A 21,527-nucleotide genomic window follows, 5' to 3' on the forward strand; every position below is an offset into this window, starting at 1 on the left:
CCTGTTGGCTGTGTTCAATACTTGGCCCATATTATCACATCTTGGCCCTGTGTATTAGTGCTCGGGTACCTTGCAACACCCAGCCATCTCCTTGCTGTCCCGGTACTGCAACCTACACCTGCCTGGTGTCCAGCTGTGTTGACAACACACCTGGTTTGCCTACCTTCCCATACCCCACCCCACACAGCAGCACTAACTCATTTCAAGTGCTGAGGTAGTAATCTCGAGCATGTGTACAAGAGAGGAAATGAAAATGCAGAACCTGCTTCTGCGTAAACATGTTTAGGATTGCCCTATATGCCAGCTTGTAACATTTGGACAGCTGAGCAAGTCCTGCAGCAAGGAGATATCAGAGCAGCTACTCAGTGTGTCTGCTTTTGTTAAGGTAACCCGACGAATCTAATGAAGTCTTGCTTAAATGAAAATGTTGTTATCCCAGGATCTTGTAACAGGATGAAATAGGAAAGTGGGGTGTCCCAAATCAATGGGAAGTATTAAGGGATCTGATAAACATCTGCCTCATCCAGCTGGGCCCATTTCAAAGGTTTTTCTTTCTCTCTTTCCTTCTGGTGCCATCAGGCTCTGGAGTCGCCTTCTCCTTCACACAAGCTGCCTGGGAATTGGATTTTTAATCTTTCTTTTATTCAACATAGAAAGTGCTCAGTCTCCCTTAGCCTTCTGGTGCTTGCCCCATTGTTCATAGCAGAGACTCAACTAATTAATTCATCACTCCTATTTGAGAACTTGAAAGGCTTCAGGTTTTACTAAGTCGAGCAGGTGGCACATAAATAGCTACAGCTGCTGTGGGTATATGATAAGTGTGCAAATTGCTGCTCCTGGAGCAAATGGGCCCTCCTGCTTCTGAACCCCCACAAGCCCACCCCCCTTGAGGGAGATTAGTGTTTTCTACAGGTGCAAGGATGTGAGTTAGAGCAAATCTCTACTGGCAAAAGCAGGGTGTCAGATCTTAATTCTGAGCTGCTTAGCTAGGAAACTTCCTCTGATCATCTTGGGGACGCTGCAGCTGCTAAAGCAAGCTGCAGTATTATGAGTATTCACACAAAAAGATCCTTAGGAGAGACTGATGATACACATTGCATACATGACAAAAAACTGAAAAGAGAAGATGATTTGTGCAAAGAACAGTACAAGACCAGAAAGCAAACCTTCTCTTACCACCTTGTGGAATTTTGCAGTTGTCAACAAGTATGTGCCATAGAAGCAACCTGCTAGATATTGTTCACTTATAGCAGTTTCCTAACAAAACTGAGCAGTTGTAGGATAAAAAGACAAGTGGATTGGTCACTGACTAAATCCCAGGGAGCAGAGAATTAGAATCAATTAACAGCTTTCATAATAAGTGAAAGTGAGCAGAAGTGAGCCCCAAATAACTGTATTAGGACCAGTGCAATTTAGGATACCATCATGTACACATTTATCTCAGAGTAAGCCCCATTCAGAAGCCACAGCTTTGCATTTACAAGAGCTGAGCAGGGCTGTCATGGATAGGACATTCAGGAGGACTTTCATTCCTGGCATCATTAAAAGGTGGAGATGACTTGATGGCCCATAACTACAAGAAAAGCCCCATCTGTCAGCATTCTAGGGGTTATGTATGTGTGAACATGCACAGAATGTTACTGTAAACTTGCTTTTAAATGGTTTTGAGTCATTGAGATAGTGTAACCTGGGAACTTTCCTCCTGGGCTCATAACATGGAGGACTGGATTTTTGTCTGGATGCTTGAGTAGGAAAAACAGGTGAACTCTTTTCCCATCCCACGCACCATGCTCCCGGTGAAAATTCTGCTTTCTTCATCTTGTATGTTATGAACACTTTGAAAGGGACAACACAACAGTGGAAGTCACATAAGCGAGCTCTGCTGACCTGTCCCAGTTCAGAAACTCATCCCAGGGCTTCCTCTAGAAATATTAAATTTCCGTTGCATGAATGGTGAGTGCCACTTCCACAATGGAAGTGGAGGAAGGTGCCACTGGAAATGAATTGGCTGGGAAGCAGCATCTTTACTGGGTATGGCCCATGGATTTTAGAAAGAGCTAGATGAAAATAGCTCTTTCAATGAACATTAGTAATGACAAGTTGAATGGATCCTCCATGACTAGACACTACAGCACGGATAAGTAGAGGCTGGGGACAAATAAGAGTGTAGTGGTTGTATTTGTTCCTCTCTGTGAGCTTCCTGCAGCCAGTGTTAGGATGTTTGGACCTACCTGAGTTATGTATCCTTTATGAAAAGCCTTTGGCTATCAGTTAAGTCTATGTAGAAGATGAATATGCTTCAAACAAAAGATACATTTTGCTTTTGCTTTTCTTTTGTACTAGCAAGGATTAATAAGGAAAAAATCTCTCTATCCTTGTGTTAGTTTGAATATAAAATATTACTTCTGATTTCACAAATGGAGAATGAAACGTCATATGTAACATTTACTGTTGATCTGTAGTGTTATAAGCTTTTAACAGAGTCTTCTATTTGATGTGGGTGTTGTTTTTGTTTTATGTCTTGGCTGGGCATATGGAGATTATACTCTGAAAACAGAGGCACTGAAAGCTACAGTTCAAATAAGGAAAAAGGAGAGCAGAATGATTACTTTTGCTCAGGTTTTGGTCTACCAGAATACTTTACATTCTTTGCCTCCACAAAACTTTGGAGTAGCCCTCAGTCTGTGTATCCTTGAACCATACATGAACTTGAATTTTTTTTTAAGGAATGGGCTTAAATTACACATGTAAAACTTGCAAGTTTATCTTGTCTAGGCAAATCATTCCATGTGTTAAAGCAGTCCTAAGCTGACTGGGCGTGATGGATGTTAGAATCCAGCATAAATGGAGAGCATCAGGTTGAGGAAGGCAGAAAGGAAGATGTGTACATTAGAGAGAACAGCCTCTTTAAAGGCTTGAATGACTTTGTTGCCAAAGAATGGTCTTTGTTGCCAACAATATTTGCAAACTGCATACTTTTATTTACCTTTTTGCAATCGTATTTTTCCCATTGTTATTTCACCTAACGCTTCTTCACAGGAGCCCAGAGGAGCATTCTGAGGCTAATAATAATAATAATAACCATTAAAATTTGTGTTTTGTTTTAACCCTTTAGACATTTAATATTAGAACTAAAATGTTTTCAATTAACCCTACATGTTTCTCTCTCTCTTTTTATTATTATGCTTACACCTTCGAATTAACAGCAAGTATTCAAGATACATGTAAGTCCTACTTCCCCACCTGTTCCCCCTCTCCCCTGAAGTAGTTCATGTCTGAAAAAAGGAGCAGACGAAATCTGTACCTTGCCCTGGGGCTGCAGGAGCAGCGCCACTTGTATGGTTCATGGTCCCTGACGCTGAGAAAGATCTTTCAAGAAAGAGCAGTTTATCTTTTTTGCACCTTGAACTTATAGCTCATAGCTAGATGATAGTATACAGAACCAAAGTAAAGGAAGTGATACATTTTTCTTGTAGCAGCAAATGATATTCACTATGTTAGTCCCAAAGGCACCAGCCTGGTTTGCACATCACAACTATCCATGCTCTTTGAAGTAGTGAAGACAGCAGAATTGTGGTGCATGCCACACCACCATTTGTGCTGCAAGTGGGACCCTTTAAGGACATTCAAGAATTTTGTTCCTGTTCACAAGTCCTTTTTTGCACCACAATGCAAACAAGTCCTTTTTTGCACCACAAATGTAAATATGAGCAGGAGCACAGCTCTCGGAAAATGTTTGCAAATGTCCTGCACTTGTGTTTGCACTTGTAATTGAACAGTTCTACAAGGATGAACTCCCCCCACCCCCAACCACAATTTTTTTGCACTTTATTCCATGAGGGAAGTGTGCACTTTGGCACCACCGTTTTTGAGTGTGCAAAAAAGATGCTCATGCTCAGGAATATGAACAAGCAAACTAAACTTTAAAAAGTCTGTGGGGATGAGGAACTCTGGCTTGTCTGTCCCCCGAGAAAGTCAGAGAAAGGATCCACAGTTTGTTGCATTGTTTCTTTGGTTCATCAATAGAGGATCGTACCAGAGTTTCTGGTTGTTTAGTTGGAGTAATCAATGAGCATGAGCAAAAATGCTGCCATATGCATAGTACAACACAGCATTGTTGAAATCTGGATTGCTATTATGTGTGAACTGTGTCAAGCGGAGTCATATAAATACTACTGCTGCTTCCCCACCCCTCTGAACATCAGCTGGAAAAGTCTTCAGTGCTAAATGCAAATGAGATGCTTCTAATGTTGACTAGTTGGTTCTCTCTGCTTTTCCTGGACCCCTTATGCCTGGGGAGGAACGGGGAAAGCCATCCAGAGCATCCGCTGAACTTTGCAGGGGTGAGGGATGGAAGAGCTGAGGCGAGGAGTGGCAGGGTGGTGCGGCCCTGCATGTGCCACTACAAATCCTTCATTCAAAAATGAACTTTTTTTTCAAAGCAGCAAAAAAGAAAAAAAGGGGATTCTGCACTATGTGGGTAAGAACTTTAAAGGAGAGTAGGTGGGGTTGTTACTTTGTGAACTGAACTGCTGCAAGAAGTGACAATGAGGGTCAGGATTAGTCATGTTCTTGTGGAACAGCAAGTAAGTAGTGTCAACAGATACAGTTAAAATCTAGGGTGAAACATTTGTTTGGAAACAACTTATTTAAATTCTAAGTGTGTGAGAAGGAGGCTGTTTCAGTTCCTGAGCTAGGAAAGTACTCTCCTTAAAGTCAAACTAAATCTGTATTACTGAAAGTACAATCTTATGCATGATTAAACGAAAAAAATCTGTTTAAACGTGTGTAAGATTGGACCCTAATTATTCTTTCTGCTTAAGCATTCTCTGTCATGGATTTCTTGACACTTCTTCTGCTAATTCTTAGTCTGCGTGCCTCAGTATTCCTCAGCTTTGAAATGGGGCTGATGATGTGCAAGCAACATCATGTGTCTCTCTTCACAATATATGTCTTTGACTTTTCCTGGAGGGTGTACCTTGCCTCTTTGCTTAAGGCACATAGCAATTTGTGAGGAACCCAGTTTGGGGGTGGGAATCTGTCAGACCTGATCAACTGGGCTCCCCAGTCTCCCACCAATTTCCTCTCTCTCTCTCTCGTCCACTGAGCCTTCATAGGGGTGTCCGGCAAGAAGCAAGTCTAAATGCATCTGCTAGTCCGACTTGCATGCATGCCACCCACTGCTCTTGCACTCACTGTGCAAGGAGAGTGCTGCTTCATCTTGTGTGACTTGCACAAAGGACTGTGTACTTTGCACAGAGAACTGCTAGCGTTCCTAATACTTGCACTCTCAAGCTCTGCTCAGCTTGCTTCCTGCCCGGGGCCAAAGTCCAGCGAGCACAAAAAAGCCAGATACTGGCCGGATCTTCTCATTCTTATTGCCATCTGCAGCTATCTGTTTTCAGAAGCACTATTATTTCCTGCCTTTTCTCTGCGGGGTGGGGGTGGGGTTTGATCCAGGATTCTCTTGGCACTCCCGCTGTATCAGTTTATGCTGCCAGCCTCACCAGTGTTCCTATTCTGCCTGTGACTGTTTGGCTTTGTATAAGGAAAGATCTCTTCCTTCACCATGAAAGGAAAGCCTTGCTAGTGTATGTGCAAACAGCTATGTGAGCGAAGTAACTTCAGTGAGGACAGAGCGCCTCCTTATTTCACAGCCGCAATCTGGGCAGAATCCATGGGGAGGTGTATGTCCCCCGCCCCTTTGCCCAGCTCCTATTCACTTAAATGGGGCTTGCACAGTGGAATGAACCTTCCTGTGGATTGAGCTCCATGCCTCTCACAGGCATGAGGGCAAAAGGAGTCTGTTGATAACTGATGCAAGTACCATAGCCTTGAACTTCTTTAGAACAGAAGGGCCTGTGGAGTTCCTAATTTTTCTTCTGGAGAGTCCTTGTGGCTTGTACAGTTCATGAGACAATGCAGAAGAGGCATCGGTCACATCAGAAAAGAGCCCTTATGCTTAAACCTGTATTACTTCAAATGGCAATATGTAGAAATGGCTTCATTTTCCCCTTATTCTCTCTCTCTCTCTCTCTCTTGTGTATGCTTTGCAGTGCCTCAACCCCCCACTATCACAAAACAGTCTGTGAAGGATTATATTGTAGATCCAAGGGATAATATATTCATTGAATGTGAAGCAAAAGGCAACCCCAATCCCATGTGAGTGCAGTTCTAATTCATTTGTTATGCTTCCACCCCATCCGTTCTCCACAGAGCTCAGTGCTTATCATCAATGAGGTGAACAAGCCCAGACCTGGCTGTGTGGCACCACAGCCCTCATCACAGTGTGGCTATATTGGCTGCTTCTTCATGATGACTGTAAACTGGTGGGGAAAGTATGGTACCCCAGGTATTCGTAGAAAACAATGTGGTACCCCCCCCATTGGTCATGTTGGACTGATGAGGGTAGAAGCCTCCCAGACATCCACAGGGTCCCAGTTTCCCCAGCATGCACCATCTTTAAACATGCAGTCATTTTTATGAAATGGTTTGGAGGTAATTCCTAATTTATTGATTGTGTCCAGTCAAGTGCATTGGACGGTTGAAATTAAGCCCTCACCCAGTTTTCTCTGCAACAATCAAGGGAAGTTGTATCATAAAGCTTCTGTTTCAGCCACTATAGCTGAGTGCCTTGTGGTGTGACCTAAATGTACCATGTAATGGTTATTCCAGTAAAATCCACATAAATATTTCAACCCCTTTATTCCCTCTGATAAAATGAGAGATAGAATCCTACATTTGCTGCTACATTATGCTTAAAGTTATGCTTCTCCCAGCATATAGAATGTAGGAACCCATCTCATTAATGCATGGAGAGTAAATGGAACTCAAATAATCTGTAAACCATGAAGCTCTTCCTAGGCAGACAAGGTCATTGTCTCTCTGGTGTAAATATGTTTCACAGATTTTCATGGACACGAAATGGGAAATTTTTCAACATCGCCAAGGACCCAAGAGTAAGCATGAAGCATTGGTCGGGTACACTGGCTGTTGACTTCCGCAGTGGTGGTCGGCCGGAGGATTATGAGGGGGAATATCAGTGTTTTGCTCGGAACGACTTGGGAACAGCCATCTCCAACAAAATATTCCTACAGGTTTCAAGTGAGTATAACAGCAGTGCGCTTTGGAATGATACTGTTTATAGACTTCTAGACAGTGTGTGTGGTTTGCTCGTATTTTCTGTCCTTGGGAATAGAGATGGGTGGACACCTGTTGTTTGAACTTAGCAAGATTCATCAAACTTCAGCTTGTGCATCATTTCTGTTCAGATTTGCAAGCACTGCTCATTTTGTGTGAATGAGAAAATAGTGCAAGAATCAACTGTGGAAGTTGCGCAAAAATCTCCAAAGTTGCACAAATTTCCCCATAGATTAAAATGAGTTTGAGTCTAAAATTTACCCAAATTTGGAATCTTAGTGCAATTCTAACAGGGAAAACTGTGCAACATGAGCGCATGTTCGAGCATTTGTGACCACTTTTGGTAGACATTTTCCCCTGTTTGCATTCAAGCTGGCAAATGGACTGCTGGCATGTGTTCTCAGCAGAAACAAAATTCTCATACAGTCCTACCTGGGAATTGGTACTGTGTGGGGTAGTGCTAGAGACAGAAGAGCACTTCTAGCAATATATGAGGTTTTCAAAATTGATGCAAATGAGCTGCAGTTATGTTTCGAAGTAACAACTTGAAAAACCATTGTTTGCTTGTTTTTTTAAGCAGGAGTTTGTTATTCATGATGCTTATGTTTCTTGAACTGATCGTTCCAAGTTGTTTAGAAACTGAATATGGCTGGGGTTTTGTTTTTGTTTGAGGATAAGTTTTTTTTTGTTTGTTTTTTGAGGTGGTGGCTTTTCTCCCCTTTAATAATTGTATTTTCCGGAGGTTTCCTGGAGGAGTCTTTGAAGGTGACTCCCTGCGGTATATTGAGGAGCTGGCATCCTCTCCTTAGCTCTGAACCAAACTGTCTGGCCATCAGATATGTTTTCATAAACAAATATAAATCATTCCACAGTTGCTGTCTTTTTTCCCCCGAGGAAGCCAGAACAATTTTCTATTCTTTTCCTCCCTTTTCTTTTCTCTAAGTTTATGATGTGTTGTTTTATATTGTTTTCATAATTGAGGTTTTACTATTATACTATTGTAATTTTATATTGCGTAAGCCATCCTAAGCGCTTTTCGGAAGGACAGGATATAAATGTCTGTAATAAATAAATAAAATAAATAAACCTGACTTAAAGAAGGTCTCAGACTGAAAATTAGAACTATTATATTGTTTTAGGATTTGCATGTGAATGTGGTTGGCTAGTGGCATTTGTTAACAGTGGATGTGTTAACTAGCAGAAAGAAGGAGTACATTTTGATATCAATAAATGGACAAGTATGTAGAATAATGCAAATAATGAAATCCTATAACATGTTCAGGTAGGAAGAAGTATTAGAACAATAGAGCTGGCTGGAGATGCTGGGAGATGTAAGACTTACTTCTGTCCAAACATGCCTTAAATTGTGGCCCAGAATATTAAATCTAGTGCAGTAAGTTTCCCATATAGTTTGGCACCAGTCATTACGGAAGATAATTGCACATAATTTTTGTTCTAAATGTTTTATGCCAACTTTATTTTTTTTCTGTGACATACATGTTATTACTACATAGCACCTATGGGAATGTGCTCATATCATGAAAGATGCTCACTGAAGTTATCCTAATTTTGGTTTCATCTAAATGGAGTCAGTCAACCTTTCACCATTAGATCTTCCATATTTTTAATAACTGCATGTCTAAGAGGCAATTTAGCAGGGATGACATGACATTTCAGAGTGCCAAAGAAGCTTTAAGAAGTAGGCATTCTAAAATTCTACACACAACTAGTAGAGGTATAGAAATTTTGAAAGCTTGGCTGTTCCTCCTTTCTGTGGATGGCTATTTTTTGTCTTTCAAAGTATACAGTTATAATAATTAGAAAGCTAATGCAAAACAACCCTTTGCATCTCTCAGGTGAAAATGTGTGCTTCTCCTCCTCCTGTTGTTCATTTCAGCTGTCAGGGAATTGAAAAGGGGTTATTGAGCTGCAGTCTTCTGGGTAATTTGTTTGCTGCTGCCATGCTTTGCTCGCTGGCAAGGCACTTTGCAGTGGTTGAGGTAGCTGACTGGACAGCCATTTCAAAGCAAGGCTACCAGAGGCCCAGGGAAGGGCTGCAGAGGGTTAGCAGAAGGTGTGGGAATGTTAAAGCAAATTGGTCTGGCTGAAGGTTTGCAGGAATAGGAACAGCATAGAGCAAAGGGTATGCATGAAGCAAGATGGATGTTGTTGGCATGTTATGCCTCTACATGCAAATGTAACTGTACTTTCAACATTTTTTATTGCAGAGTCTCCTTTGTGGCCCAAGGAAAACTTGGACATTCAAGAGGTTCATGAAGGTGCTCATCTTATCTTGGCATGCAATCCACCTCCTGGACTGCCACCTCCTGCTATATTCTGGATGAGCAGCTGTAAGTGCACTCTGGTTAGTCAGCTAGAACCGTACTTGAAGAGGAGGAGGGCTTCCTAGCAGTATCTGATTTAGACTGATCTAATAGATTACCCTAATCTGTATTGGCTACTGATGGCATAGCTCTAGGCTTAACTTCAAAAGAGTAATCTTCCTGCCTTTCCACATTTTCACGTTCCAAATACTGATGCAAGGAAGAACTCTTGTGATTCAGATAAACAGAAATGGAGCTACAGCCAGCGCAGTTGCCATATTATTCCAAAGAGTTGGAGAAGTTCTGAGACATACTTCTCACACTGCACAATCCTTCCTTGACACACCTTTAAAAATGCCATCCAACACAATCATCTGAGTTCCTCTGCCTTTGGGTGACCATGGCCAAAACTCTGGACAAGAGCTGATTACCACAATCTATTGAGATTTACCTTCCCAAATATTTTATTTTCCATGTGGACTAGATGCGCATGGGATAAACTGATTGTGTGAAGTGTTGACATGTACAAACATGTGAAGTGTCTACACAAAAAGCCAGGTGGATGTTCTCATGTCTCAGTGTACACATGCATTGTGATATGGTTTTATTATTTTCATTCTCATGCTGTGAAGTGCCCTGAAAACATTTGTACTGAAGGATAGCATATCCCCTGTTAACTAACAGTCTAGATAAAATGAGTTCTTCCTGTTTCTTTTCACCAATACAACAACTGAGGTAACTAATGTGGGCCTATCACAGGGTTGCAAAACCTCTCACCAGGACCACCATGGTGCATGACCCCACCTAGTCATGCCACTCCTTCTGTTCTCCATGCTGGAAGGAGGCACAGAGAAAGTCACCCCGGCCCAGGCTGCACCACATCCCCACCGCCACGATGAGAATCCCTTCTGTTATGTCTGATTTCTGATTGGATATAGCAGTGGGAAGGTGCCCTCCAAGGAGATTCTTCCAAGAAACTTGGCTTGAAGGCTAAGTTCCACCCCTTGGAGGAACCGCAAGAAGCTACACAGGCCAGATTCAGCCATTCTGTGGGACAGATTAGGCCCATGAACTGAAGTTTCTGCACCTTGTATGATCAGGTATCTCCTGAGCTGAATGCCAGTGCTAACTAGAATTAATCAATGCATACCTTTTCCAGGTAGTTTGGGCTCATAGACTGTTGCTGTTAGGTCTAATGCAGAGGTGCGGAGCTGTGAGTTCCAACAAGAATTATTGTTCTTTCTTACAGCCATGGAGCCAATCCACCAAGACCAGCGTGTCTCCCAAGGGCAGAATGGTGACTTATATTTCTCCAATGTCATGCAGGAGGATGCCCTGACTGACTACAGCTGCAATGCTCGCTTTGCATTTACTCACACCATCCAGCAGAAAAACCCTTACAACCTCAAGGTCCTGACCAGTAAGTATTTACTACAACCAGCATGGCTGGAACCGCATGGGCAAGTTACCTTCTGTATCTATTATACTGGCAATGCTCAGAGGAACCATCTCTGTACAAATATGGCAGTATTATTGTTGTTACTATTTTTGTGACATTCCCTCAGTTTTCTCACAATATATTTGCAATGGGATGACAATGTATTGGTGTTCTGTCCTGCCTCCAAGGAGATCCAATCAGGTTCAAAAAGCAGCTTAAAGACAACTTTACATATTGGGTAGAGATTGCCTTTAATTATCAGAGAAGGAAAGAGACATCAGTGACCGGCTGATATAAATGCAGAATAGGTTGCTGATATCGACTCTGGCCATTTTTGATGTATGTGCTCATGTTTTGAAAAAGAAATCTGCACTGGTATTGTTTCTATATGCTGTACTAATATTCCTCAAAGGATAGCTGCCTGGATATCTGTGATAAAAGAATGGGATATAAGGGGTGTGTGTGGGTGTGTGTGTGAGGGCACTTTTGTGGTCTGTTGCAGTTTGCATTCTATAACTTCCTTTCTGGTATGACATTTAGGACTGTGTTTCACAGTGATTTCAAAAGGTTGCTTGGCCTCTGGTGTTCATGAAGTGTTTTTAGGGTAGTGTCATGTCATTCTAGAAAACTTACATAGCCTCTTATCAGACTTTTGTTTCTGATGTCATGTTTGGCTTTAAACATCTCTTGTATGTTATGGCGAAAGCAGTAGAGTCTCATTTCTGATATTTGCATCATTTTGCCCCTCCCTACACGTTTAGCATTTTATACTGTGCATTTGACAGTGTACAAACCCTTGTATTTACCTTGACTCTGTGGCTGTCATGATGGTTTCTCCTGTCGCGTTATCAATGTCCTGGGGCACTTTTCTGTTCTCTGAGCAGCACTTGGGACATTTCTGGTCTGCCCACTGATGCCACTGGAGGTGAAGGAGACTGGGCACACCTGTACTGTCCTACAGGGCATCCTTTATAGGTCTGTTCCCTGTTTAAGACTATAGATTGTGCTTCCACCTCTGCACAGAGGGAGTGACCTCTCTGTTCACTTTCTTATTTCTTGTACCTGAATGACCTCTCCCTGAATTTGAACATTCATTGCCTTAGAGTTAGAGGGGCAAATACAGGAGCAGGTTCTCCCATTTAAAATAGGAATGATTCCTACTGATTGTCTTTCCTTCTTTCCCCAGTTCTAATTACTATTTGCTTATGTTTGGGGGTACACATGCTTAAGTTCATGCTTCTTTCCAACTTAAATACTATCTGAATTACTTATTGTATGTATAAGTAATCATATGTATATTGTTTGTCATATTGGGTGAGAAGGGAGAAAGTCCTTACAAGCATGGGAGCAACCAGCAGTGTGTGTGCCGTGCCCTCAGTTAACCCAAAAGGCATGTAGAAGAGAGCTAAATTATTGATCAACAGTGAGCATCTCCCAATTGTCTTCATGGAACAATTATCCTGCAAAGCAGCAGCAACTGCACTGGCATTTTACGCCTACTTGCAGATGACCTCAACTTCAACCCAACAAAGAGCATCTTCTCTAGGGATGGAGCATGATTAGAATTCACTCTTGCTACTCTAATCAGAGCTTTCCCCCAAGAAGAAAGTGGGGGCTGGAGATATGCAAGATACAAACTGGGTGATGGTTTGTGTGTTTGTTTTTGTGTGTTTGTTTGTTTTAGCCCTCTGTTTCCCATCTCGTATATTTGAGCAGTCCTCCTGGACTGGGCTTGAACATTTGATGTGTTTCCTATGAGACAGATATATATGAAAGGGGTAGCGGGGGGCGGGTGTGGAATGGCAAGCTACTAATCTTAGAATTGAAGGCACTGGCTGACTTGCTACTGATTGATTTTAATTAGGAATTTACTTTCTAGCGGACCTCAGGGTCATAATCCAGACTTGCCAATTAAGTGTTACAATCTTAAGAACATAAGAGGAAGAGATTAAGGTAAACTTCAGTCTGAAGGAGGCCACACAGCTCTAAACCCAACAGATTGCAAATAATTTTTGAGTAGCTGCCACAACATACTAAACTAGTCAAAGGAATAAATCTACTCATCTGTGTGAGAAATTCAAGGAAGGAGGGATGTGTGTTCCTTGATGAAGGCTTTGTGAAGTACACATTACATGGTGTACAGCTGAGGGTTAGCTTTTTATTTACTCTGGGATAAGTGTGTGTGGCCCTACTTTGCGCTGGGACATGGAAGGGAAAATAGTTTTTCACCACTGCCACTTTTTCTGGAATGCCCCCCCCCAACGTTTTTTTTTTTTTTTTAAGGGCTTGATTGATGCCAGCGGATATATTTTTTCTTTTTGCTATAATACCCCAGGGATGGGAGCTTTCAGAAAGATACAGGAAAATATTAATCTTCCCCCATCACACAGAGGTCCTCATCTGAATAAGGGCCATACACAGTTCTACTAGAATCATTAAAAAGTTAACCTTCCACTACATGCTATACAGTTAGTATAGCCTGGTTTGTCTCTTTCTGTGACTGGTGGGCTATCAAAGGAGTTACAAAGTAGAACATGTGCATCATGGGCAGCATTCCTTTGAATAGCTCCATCCAGTTGGTATTAATCAGTCCATTGCCAATCCTCATTTCAGCTTATTTGCAAGACCATTCAGAAAATAGCCTTCGCAAAGTCATAGAAAGCTTTGTGCACCAGCATGGTATGAATAAGGCATGTACTTAATTGCCACAGGCATGGAGGGAGCAATCCTAGGGCCCTAGACAGTGTCCAAGGAGTCATGGGATACTTCAAAATCCACCTTCTGAGGACAGAGACAGTGCTCCCCTTGCAACCAGCACATTAAGAACAGCTCTGGCTGCTTTCCAAGATTAGAAAGTTGACCCTGGAGAAGGAGAAAGGGGAGCATTTCTGTGGGTGGTTGGGGGTGGAAAGAGCAGAGATGCCAGGATATGGGCAGCCTGACTGTCTTCCAACCTCCTTCTCTCCTGTTCTGAAAGGTCATCACAAAAAGGACCGTCTAGGAAAATTGCACGGCAGAAGGGCAGGGAGGCAAAGATCACCCCTACTCCTCCTCCCACCCTGCAATGGATGATTTGAAGACTCTGAGTCTGAGGATTTCCAAACATGAAGGGCGCAATCGCTAGGATTCCATCTTTAGTTGAAAAAAGTTGCTATGTTGGCCATCAGAGCCCAGATCTGCAGGTGGTTCTTTGGTCTTAAGAAAATAGACGACAAGGCTTTCCGCAGATGCTGTCCTCTATATGTGTTGGACTGCAGCTTCCATCCTCCCAGTATCCAGACTCTGGAACTTTCATGATCTTGTCCTTCAGGGCCAGCTGAACAATAAGGCAACTGATGCATTTTCTTGGGTGTTGACTTTGCCTGAGATGTTGAGCAACCGCTGCTGGAACATCTCCACTTCTGGGGCACTCCAAGTATGGAAACTACATACTGGGGAGAAATGGCAGTGACATAGTGAGGAGAAAAATTAATACAGAATGTGGGCAGTGGGAAAATGGTTCAAGTCACAGAGGTGGGATCCTGCCTAGTAAATAGGAATGTAGGAAGTAGCCTTGTTCAAGTTGAGCTGTTCTCCAGCAAGACAAGTAATGTTTCCTAATGCCACCAGTTCTCCAAGGTTTCAGACAGAAAGAATTATTTTCCATCACCTCTTCCCTGACCCTTTTAGAGGAAGTTGCCAATGACTGAATGCAGGAACTTGCACATGGAAAATATGTGCTCTGCCACTGAGCTATAGTTTCTCTCTATACTCATTATTATAATTTCAACCTCAAGCCTGGGGTCTCAATCCCACCCCACAGGGATCCCCGGATGGCCCCCTTTGCCTGGAACCACCCTCTTTTATTCTGACCACCACTTACTGGGTGGTACCCTGGTTTTTGTGCATTTGCCCCACCTCCCATTTTGAAAAGGCAGACATGTCTTTCCTGAGGCTTAGTTGTAAATCATCCAGAGTATTAGGTGATATAGAAATGTAATTGATAGATAAAGTTAGTGACAGTAATAGCTTTAAGCTACAATATGCTAGCACTTTTAGTTTGCTCCACTCCTTTACCTTTCAGCTAGATCCACCACTGAGATATGCTTCCTGGAAGTTTCTCTAAATGGGCAAAGGCTCACAATGCTTGCTCAGAGTCACTATAAGTACTGGGAGCTTTCCTCACAGGCAACCCTGTTACCTATTCTGTGACAGTCTCTGTTGCATGCATGCAACTTTTCTCTCTGGACCTCCTTCCTTCCTTTCTCAGCAGCTGTTACACTAGCCAGACAGATGATCTTCCTTTGAATGTTTGATTCTTCATCTAAGAGTGACCAAGAAGACCGGGGGAGCAGGAGGAGTTTAGTACAGCGTGTTCTTAAATATATAGTAAAGTGGTAATTCAAGTGTCTGCTTAGAATGGCATATACTTGCTTTGTGTGGAGGCAGAGAGGGGGTTTGGCAGTCCATTTTGATCATCCTTTATATTCATCCTGACTGGAGGATCTGATGTCTATTGGGCATTTTGGAAAAAATGCCAAAATCTTCACTGTTTGATGATTGCACAGAAGAGAGTCTTCTCAGTGATGGTACCCCCAATACTCTCCCAGATGAAGACCGAGACAGAAACCGTGTCTAGTTTCAACACCTCTGGATGCCGCAGAGGTTCACAGAGGCCTTCCCTGACCAGTGAGGAACTCTTATACTTCCCTTTTTGCTGTTTATGGTGTTACAGTGTTTTTAACATTTTAATGTTTCTAATTTTGTGTTTCTGTATTATTATCATGTATTGATTGTAATCCACTTAAGGATTTTAATATCTTAAGTAGTATAAAAGGATTATAATAAGTGTACCACATAAAATGCTGGATGAATTCACATAATTGCCCAAGGGTTTCCTTTATGTTTACAGGTGATTTTTTGTTTGTTCGTTTAATGTCACTGAAGGCAAGCTTTCATATACCTCCTGAGGCTACTGTATCTAATGGAAATCTGTTGAAACTAAACATCTGAGAGTATTTAACCAATAAAATACTTGTACAAATGGGTAACACTTAATTTTTATGCTATGGTTATCCTTCCTTTTCACTTAGAGACCTCCAGGTTAACAGCAACTCTTGGCAAGTCTCATTATGATTTCTGTATGTCATAGTCCAGTCATTTTGCTCTTACTTTAAAGTATTCACTTGAAGTCTTTTGTTTTATTATAACATGCAAATTTCCTCCCTGGAGGTACTTTTGTTAGAGGATTACTCCCTTCCTGTTCATTAAATAGATTTTATGGTTGCATGTTCAAAAGGACTAAACTGCCTTTCTGTGTATACAAGTTGTTTGGTGATCTGTTTCTTAAAACAGTGTAGTTTCCCAACCTTTTATAGTGTAGATTTACTACGTCTATGTAAGTCATTCCTTGATTTTGGTGATTAATCATCTCGTCTGAAGGGGAAACACAACGCACAGCTTGAAACCAATTGGCTTTACTTCCCAATAGATTGAGGGTGAGAGATTTTGCCTTCTCTGGGTAGATAGGACAACACCTGATATGTAGCCTAGTATTCCACGGCTGGTCCAGCGAAGGCATGTCACTTTGAAATTGAGGATCATCAGGAAGAAATAAAGCCACCTATGTGAGAGACAACATAGTTTACTGAATACAGTGATGAAACGTGGATGCAAGTTATCAGTCAAGAGGCAAAAGCAAAGCTCACACATGTCCCTTCAGTTGCAAAGTTTCCTCATATGGCAGATGTCACCCCAGTGGCATTAGCGTGCTTAAACACTTGCATGCTCTCTATTCTAAGCTGAAAGCCAAAAGCCAAAATAAGAAAAACTATGAATTTTATAGATGTTTTCCTAACTGCCGGCAAGTGTCAGACACTGTGAAAAAGGGGGAAAAAGGAGGGGAAAGAAAAGAAGAACCAAGAATCCCAATTAACTTTAGCAGAAGTTTACCTTGAAGATGAGGCAAAAGTGTCAGAGTGGTTGGTAGCTGGGTCCCTCACTACCTTTCAGGGGCTATGAAGGCAGCTGTAGTAATTCTCTGGGGTTCGGCATCTTCCCCAGGAGCTTCCACTTGTCTGAGTTACACCGTGTGGTTGTGGTTACACCATGTTTCTAATACAGTTTTGAGAGCTGGTCTGCTCCTCCTGCCAAGCAGATCTGAACAAAAAGCTTTCCAACCAAAGCTAGGGTGGCTCTGCTCTACAAAAGAAGAGTATTGCAGAAATCAATAGCAAAAGAAAAAAACCAAAGCCTATATATTGGCCATTAGGGAAATGCAGCTTAATAGCACGAAGTTGATTTCAACCTGAATATCTCTTCTCTCTTCCAAATCAAAAAGTGCCGCTTCTATTTTCATGGTGGATCATTTTTCTTATGGGCCAATTTCCTGGAACATCTGCCATGTCTCAGTTGGTCTTCCCTCCTAACCTGATGCTGTATAATGGGACTAATTGTGTTAAGCCTGCTCCCACCCATCTCAGTTTGTTCCCCAGAACTTCCCCCTCAAACTCAAAACTGTCTGGATGTCAGGACTGCCTGGTTTATTTCTGGGTCCAATAGCCTTGGCATTTCAGCTGCATATTCCCAGCCTGCATCTTCTTCCACTTTGAAGGAGCCCACTATTATAGGAGTGGTAGGCCCAGTCCCTTCATGCACCTGCTCATAATATAACTATTTCCCTGGAAGTCCCACAGCAGGTGTCCCCTCCAGGCATGGAGCTAATGTGCTATGTAAATATGGGAGGGGGGACTTGGGGAGGCTTCACCTATTATGTATCACTCCATTGCTTTGCAGCCTTCCATGCTGTCTATACCGCCCAATTAGAAAATCTGATTTTAAAACCTCCTACAGGAGGAATTTCCTTATGATGTCTTCCCTTGGACGTTAATCAAGCTATGGAAAGCTGGGAAGGCTACAGATTAGCAAAGCGATGATTGTACAAGAAAAGACAGATATTTGTGTATACTCCTTGGCCACCTCATACGTTAAATGAGCTATAAACCCTTTAACTGAACACATGGGAGTTTCTGCAAAATATGCTTCTCCTTTGATTTCATTTTCAAAAGCAATTTATTTTCTAGCAAATTAAATGAGAATGGTCACAAATGTAGTGTACATTTGTTGACATGGTACTAATTATCAGATTGACAAGCTTACATGGTAAATAGAAAATGTTCAAGTCTGTCAACATTCTGGGAATATACATATACATTTGCTGGAGATCCAAGGCTGGACTGTGGAATGTTTTTGGGCATAGGGCTATGTAGATGCCTGTTCAGGGAAAATTGTGAGTTTTCAGAAACAGTGGCCACATTCACACATCCTGCTCTGACTAGGTTTGGACAACATGATAATATGTGCTCGAGAGCTGAGTATGCATTGAGGGAATTGTTGTTCTTCCATGGGTTGTCACTGAAATGTGGATTATTGTGTTGACTGAATCCAGCTGCATTACTAAGCTGTGACTTACTAACCATAAACAACCCATGAAGAGAACTCAAGGTTTGCTGTTGGATTGTTCATCATGGTTTGTTATCTTGGTTCAGATACCATGATAATCCATGTTTCAAGAACAACCCATGGTTCAGTGGCAACCCCCACTCAACCCATATTCAACCCTTGATTGTGTCTTATGAAGTTGTCTAAACTCAATGAAAATCACCCTGCCTATAAGCCACACAGTGCGAGGTTTTTACCAAACAACCAGTAATAGCCAATAAATGATCAGGCTCACCATGGCTTGTTCTTCCCTTCCTTCCTCTTCAGTCCTCCAGCCAGTCCTTTGTAGAAGAATCCATCTTGTCCTTTTCTCCCTAAACCAATCACTTCCTCTTTTTCTTCTCTGTTGTTTTATTATTTTTCAGAGCCTCAAAAATTCACTATCAGGGTGAATCAGCCCCAGAAAATCATCCTATGATTATTTTTGTTGTTGTTGTTGTTTTGTTGATCTTTTACAAGTCTGCTCTTAATGGCTGCCCAGTCTTGTCTGGTCAATTTTCTTGTATATTTCAACGGTATAAGGAAGCCATGAAGCGGAGTAGATAACCTATATGGAAACTGACAAGAATATGCTGTGTATACTATAATTTGCACACTGATCCCATGGATCAGTTGCTGAGTTTTCAATTGAAAAAAGTGGAGAGAGGGGCAAGCCTAAGTGCACCTAAAGGTAAAGGGAGAGACACAATAGCTCCCACTTAACAATGTAATCTACTTGATTTTAAATGTTGAATTGACACTTCTCAATGCAAGAAATACAAGAAAATTGACCAGAAAAGATGCCATGTATATGGACAACTGGAAGAACACACTTGCAAAAGACTGACAGTAATAATAATTTTAAAAATTATGAACACATTTGTGCAATTTTCTAGGTCCAATTTTTTCAAGGGTGGGGAACCAGCAAGGGTCACTCCAAAATGCTCCTTTGGCATTGGTGGCTGGTCCATCACAGACAGCAGGTGTGAAATTACAAAAAGCTATGGGGGTGGGGGTGCCACTCATGCTGACTGACTCACTAGTTGTCCCTACAACCTATGTTGCAACTGCCCGCAAGGTCAGATGGGATGGCAAATCTACATGCATTGAATAACCCCTAAGACAAACCAAGGACTGCTGCCAAAAAATACATCATCCTGCCGGAAATGATCTGGGTTCAGATGAACATGATATCCCATCATAGCTATTTTCTTATGACGGGTTGTTGTGTTGTATGTTACTGGTTATGTCATGATGTTCAACTAAAAGTCCAAGTTCTTTTGAATTCAGGTACAAGATAGGTGTTCAGTGAAACAAAGAGGAGAGGGAGAGGGAGAGAGAGATGTTTGTGATACTTTAGTTCAGAGTACTGCATAACAGTCTTAAGATGGCATGCAGGAAATTTTATGCAAGTTTTGTTAAGTAGGTCCAGTTTGCAGTTTGGTATATTATTGTATTCATTAACTCATCTAGTTGCTGCAAGTGTCAAGTTATTCCATACAGGTGGCAGAGGACAGATGGTTAACTTTATTCCTCTTCCACTAGTCCACTTGGTTTCCATTCTATCCATGAATGGCAGAAGCAACATGAGATATAAATATACTGAATAAATAATAACTTGGAAGAAGGCTGAAAACAGCTGTCTTGATGAAATGCAAGGTGTGAGGAGCATATTTGGAGACTTAGGTGCACTAAGGATAGAGCGCATTGGATTATTCCCTCTGACTTGTAAAAAGAAAAATGCAGACAAGTAACTTTCAAGTGCTTCTTTGCACTTGAAAGTGCTTCTTTGCAGTTATGCTGAGGCCATTTCTATTAGACAAACATGATTACCTACATTTTTACAATGCAAATGACTTGGCAAGTATTAACTTTTTTTTGAAAGAAATACAGTTCCTTATAATAATGTTTGCTTAACTGATTAAAATCTCAAATATGTTTTTTCTTCTGCTTTTATAACTTCTGTCTTTGTTGATAAAACTGTTACTTGGCTGAATCTAATCCATTCTTTTCACTTGGGATAAAGAAGCGGGAATATTGGTTTGTTTGTTTTTTAAATTAATGCTAAAAACTCTGCTGAAAAAATAATTGCTCTTCTCAAAAGAACCATTGAAACTTGTTAACAAAGTCACTGTTAATGTTCTGATATTTAAGAAGTCCAATTCAAACATCTCACCAGTGTCCTGAAAGCAACTGAAACTATTTTGATCTTGATCTTATATGTTTGTGGTATTTGTCTTTTTGGGAAAAAAAGCACATAATTATATATTTCTTTAATTGCTGTCTTCTGTTGCTTTGTTCTCTGATTTATTTCCAAATTGTGTTGAGGTGTTTTGGATGTTATATGTATGGCATTGCCTCTCTGTTTTTTTGTGGGGATTTGGCTTGTATTTTGTCTTGTTTTAAAATTTCTGCTGTGTGGTTTATTTTCCTTTTGTGCACACCCCTCCATTACCTTTTTTTGTTACTCAGTGCATGCTTTGTTGCCTCAGGTACGCTCACGCTCTTTTGTTTATTACAGAGCATCCCCATAATGAAACGTCCTTTCGAAATCACACTGACATATACAGTGGTGAGTCAACACTGATGTCTGGAGAACTTCACGTTCTAACTCCTCTGTACCTAACCTGACTTACTATTGTGTTAACATCACTTGTGGGTCAGTCAGTGAAAGTAGCAAGACAGTTTCAGAGACATATTAAAACACTTTCTGTGTGTGTGCACGCGCACGAGAGAGAGAATGAGAGTAAAACCCTCTGAAGGATTCAGATTTGTTTAGCCTTTAGAACCTACTGTAATTCTCCTTTTCATGATTGATGTTACCAGTCATATTGGTTGAATTAATGTCCCAAAGCAGTTCATATTTGTGATGTTGCACTTTATTCATGAAGTTTTATGTGGATTTATTGTTTTTGTCTGGTATCCATGTAACAAAAACAATCCCATCCACTCTGAAGTTTTCAACATATCATATAAGTGACCAAGTTATTATTTAGGATCACCGGAGCTGGTTGTCTGAATCTCACTGTTGGAGTAGCATGGGAGTAAGAATAACCAGCCAGCAATGCTTTGCTGAATCTTCCTAGACAGTAAGATGCCTAATACAAAGAGAAGATGGGGTATAATTTTCCTTTGGCCATTTCAGTGAAACATCTGTAATATCTGTG

At 41.4% G+C, this 21,527-nt stretch overlaps 1 protein-coding gene across 7 annotated transcripts in view; it reads left to right on the top strand.

Moving 5' to 3' along the window:
• NFASC (neurofascin) overlaps window positions 1–21,527 on the top strand; it is a 206,407-nt gene that overhangs the window by 93,628 nt on the left and 91,252 nt on the right. For 3 of the 7 annotated variants that reach the window (XM_044445748.1, XM_044445768.1, XM_044445759.1), the window contains exons 4-7: window positions 6,057–6,162; window positions 6,908–7,104; window positions 9,369–9,491; window positions 10,714–10,884. In XM_044445748.1, the coding sequence (XP_044301683.1) occupies window positions 6,057–6,162; window positions 6,908–7,104; window positions 9,369–9,491; window positions 10,714–10,884 (597 nt within the window). Of the gene's footprint in view, window positions 1–3,206; window positions 3,225–5,474; window positions 6,163–6,907; window positions 7,105–9,368; window positions 9,492–10,713; window positions 10,885–21,527 lie in introns of those variants that run through there. The other 4 variants (XM_044445731.1, XM_044445778.1, XM_044445739.1 and 1 more) reach the window with 2 other exon arrangements.

Source organism: Varanus komodoensis, unplaced genomic scaffold, assembly GCF_004798865.1.
Source record: "Varanus komodoensis strain SLA01 unplaced genomic scaffold, ASM479886v1 scaffold1, whole genome shotgun sequence".
NCBI classification, from domain to species: domain Eukaryota; kingdom Metazoa; phylum Chordata; class Lepidosauria; order Squamata; family Varanidae; genus Varanus; species Varanus komodoensis.